A 3074-nucleotide genomic window follows, 5' to 3' on the forward strand; every position below is an offset into this window, starting at 1 on the left:
AGTATTTTTGGGTTATGGCTTCTGCAGAGTTGGACTCTGGACAATCCCATAAAATTCAGGATTTACGGCGCGAGGCCTCCTAAAGGGAATGGAGGAAGGGATTCCCCAGCGGCGTTAATTCCATAAATTCCTGTAGTGGCTTGAGTGTTTGTGGAAATAATTTCAAAACTTTCAACGATTCAAACTAATTTCAACAACTGTTAATTCGTTTTGCTATAACCTTCCTAAAAAAATCACTTCCTTCCCAAACGACCACAATTCCATAATTCCGTGAACACCCCGGGATTAGCCCGGAGCTGACGCCGAGCTCATGGATCCGATCCCTGCCGGGGCCATTCCCTGAGGATCTGGACTTGGCGATCCTTGTGGGTCCCTCCCAACTCCAGAACCCAGGAATCCTGGGCACAGGCGGCTTTTCCTTAAATTCCTTAAATTACCTTAAATTCCTTAAATTCCTTAAACTCCTCAAATTCCCTCAAATTCCTTAAAATCCCTCAGATTCCTTAAATTCCCTCAAATTCCTTCCCTCAGCCCAACACGAGGCCTCGCACCGCGAGTCGCGCTTCGGTACTCGCAGGCTGATATCCTGATAATTTTATTTTTTGTCTCTCTCCCAGCTTTTTTCCCAGTTTTTTCCCAGCTTTTTCCCCAGCTCTCCCCAAGGATGTCCTACTACTACGAGCAGTGCAAGCAGCCCTGCCTGCCGCCCGCCTTCCTGGCGCAGAAATGCGCCAAGTGCCCGCAGCCATGCGCCGCAAAATGCGTCGAGGTCTGCCAGGCGCCGTGCGCCACCCAATGCGTCGAGGTCTGCCAGACCCCATGCGCCTCCCAATGCGTCGAGGTCTGCCAGGCGCCGTGCGCCACCCAATGCGTCGAGGTCTGCCAGGCCCCGTGCGCCTCCCAATGCGTCGAGGTCTGCCAGGCCCCGTGCGCCTCCCAATGCGTCGAGGTCTGCCAGACGCCCTGCGCCACCCAATGCGTCGAGGTCTGCCAGACGCCCTGCGCCACCCAATGCGCCACCAGCTGCGTCACCCAGTGCCCGGAGCCCTGCGCCACCCAATGCGCCAGCTCCTGCGCCCCACAATGCGTCGACGTCTGTCCCGCCCAATGCTGCGCCAGCTCCTGCGCCCCGCAATGCGTCGACGCCTGTCCCGCCCAGTGCCCCGAGCCCTGCGTCACCAAATGCGTGGAGCAGTGCCAGGACCAGGTTTGCACCACCAAGTGCGTGGAGTCCTGCGAGACCGTGTGCCTGAAGCCCTGCTGATCCCGATCCCGATCCCGATCCCGATCCCGGCGCCCCGCGGCTCCGGTGACCGGTGACCCGACGAGGCTTCTCCCGCTCCGATCGTCCCGCGTTTTCGTCCTGGGAAAATGTCTCCTCTCTGAGTGCTCCCCGCGTTTCCACTCCCGCTCCTGCCCCGCCGGGGTTTTTTCCCGATGTTTTCGCGTCGGGGATCTCGGGAAGAGCTGCCGGCGGCGGTGGCGGGAGACGCCGACGCTTTTTCCCCTTCCCTTCTCCTCTTGTCTCTTCTCAGCCTCGTGAATTCCCCGTGCAGCAATAAAAAAATACGGCCGTCGATGGCACCCAGGCGTCTTTTGTCTTTCTTCTCCCCGTTTCCACCTCCCCCCTCCGCAAAAAATCTCCCTCAATTTCCTCTCTCCAAAGTGGCTGGGGAGGGGTTTGTGCCTGAAGTTTAAAAAAAAAATATTAATACAGAGAAATTCCTTCTAATCCCACAAGGAAATCATCGTCTGGTCAGCTCCTGTCTGAGGGTCGCTTGAAAAAATTATCAATTTTTAAAAATTATTAAGTTATTAAAAACCGACAGGAATTTGATTTTCAGATGGAATTCCGCTCTCCACTGCTTGGGATTTTGCGGTCAAATCCTGGGAATGGCTGGGAGGGGAATTTAAGGGGGAGAAAGCCTTAAGTTAATGAAGAGGGAACTGAACATCGGGAAGGCGCAATTTTAAATAAATATAAATGCTCCTTTATTCTGGATAAGCTTGAGGCTGTCCGGAGGGAGTTAAACCCATAAAAAAACCCCCAAATTCAGAAGTAGGAGGGAGTTAAACCCATAAAAAAGCACGCCAAAATTTCAGAGGTAAGAGGGACTTAAACCCATGAAAAAAACCCCAAAGTTGCGATGTAGCAAGGAATTAAACCCACAAAAGCCCCAAAAATTCAGAGGTAGGAAGGAGTTAAACCCATTAAAAAAAAACACCAAAATTTCAGAGGTAGGAAGGAGTTAAACCCATAAAAACCCCCAAATTCGCGATGCAGCAGGGAATTAAATCCATGAAAAAACCCCAAATTTCAGAGGTAGGAAGGAGTTAAACCCATAAAACCCCCCAAATTTCGGAGGTAGGAAGGAGTTAAACCCATAAAAAAATCCAAATTTCAAAGGTAGGAGGGAGTTAAGGCCATTAAAAAAACAAATTTCAGAGGTAAGAGGGAGCTAAACCCATAAAAAAACCCCAAATTTTGGGGTAGGAGGGAGTTAAATCTGTGAAAAAAACCCCAAATTTCCAGGAGGTAGGAGGGAGTTAAACCCATGAAAAAACCCATTAAAAAAACCCAAATTGTGCTGTAGGAAGGAGTTAAACCCATTAAAAAAAAAAACCCAAAATTGCGATGTAGCAGGGAATTAAACCCATGAAAAAACCCCAAATTTCAGAGGTAAGAGGGGGTTAAACCCATGAAACCCCCCAAATTTCGAAGCTGAGAGGGAGTTAAACCCATGAAAAAACCCCGAATTTGGGAGGCGACGCTCCCCCGTGTCCCGGCTTTGCCTTTCCCCGCCCCTGGCTCGGCGCCGGCCGCGCCATTCCCGTGTCTGGGAATGCCGAAATCCTCGGCTCCTACCCCCTCATTAGGGCAAGGGTGCGAGGAGAGATTCGCGTTCGGGGCGTGCCGGCGGCGGCGTTTCCACATCGCCTTTCCCGAGGGTGGGGAGCGCAGCGGCAGGTGACACCCGCAGCGAGGTGACACCCGCAGAGAGGTGACACCCGCAGAGAGGTGACACCCGCAGAGAGGTGACGGCAAAAGGGGGCACAGAGAGGTGACACCCTCA

At 52.4% G+C, this 3074-nt stretch overlaps 1 protein-coding gene across 1 annotated transcript; it reads left to right on the top strand.

Moving 5' to 3' along the window:
• Window positions 1–664: 664 nt before the first annotated feature.
• LOC120747575 (proline-rich protein 9-like) lies at window positions 665–1264 on the top strand. Its single transcript, XM_040053583.1, has 2 exons — window positions 665–1060; window positions 1148–1264. Exons 1-2 carry the CDS (start codon window positions 665–667, stop codon window positions 1262–1264), a joined length of 513 nt encoding a protein of 170 aa, XP_039909517.1.
• Window positions 1265–3074: the final 1810 nt, after the last annotated feature.

The sequence above is a fragment of the Hirundo rustica genome (assembly GCF_015227805.2).
Source record: "Hirundo rustica isolate bHirRus1 chromosome 29 unlocalized genomic scaffold, bHirRus1.pri.v3 SUPER_29_unloc_BUSCO_136144at7742, whole genome shotgun sequence".
NCBI classification, from domain to species: Eukaryota; Metazoa; Chordata; class Aves; order Passeriformes; family Hirundinidae; genus Hirundo; species Hirundo rustica.

Coding starts and splice junctions, on each gene's coding strand:
- LOC120747575 (XM_040053583.1), top strand. CDS start 665: ATGTCCTACTACTACGAGCAGTGCAAGCAGCCCTGCCTGCCGCCCGCC. Junction 1,061..1,147: donor CGGAGCCCTGCGCCACCCAA/TGCGCCAGCTCC, acceptor TGCGTCGACGCC/TGTCCCGCCCAGTGCCCCGA.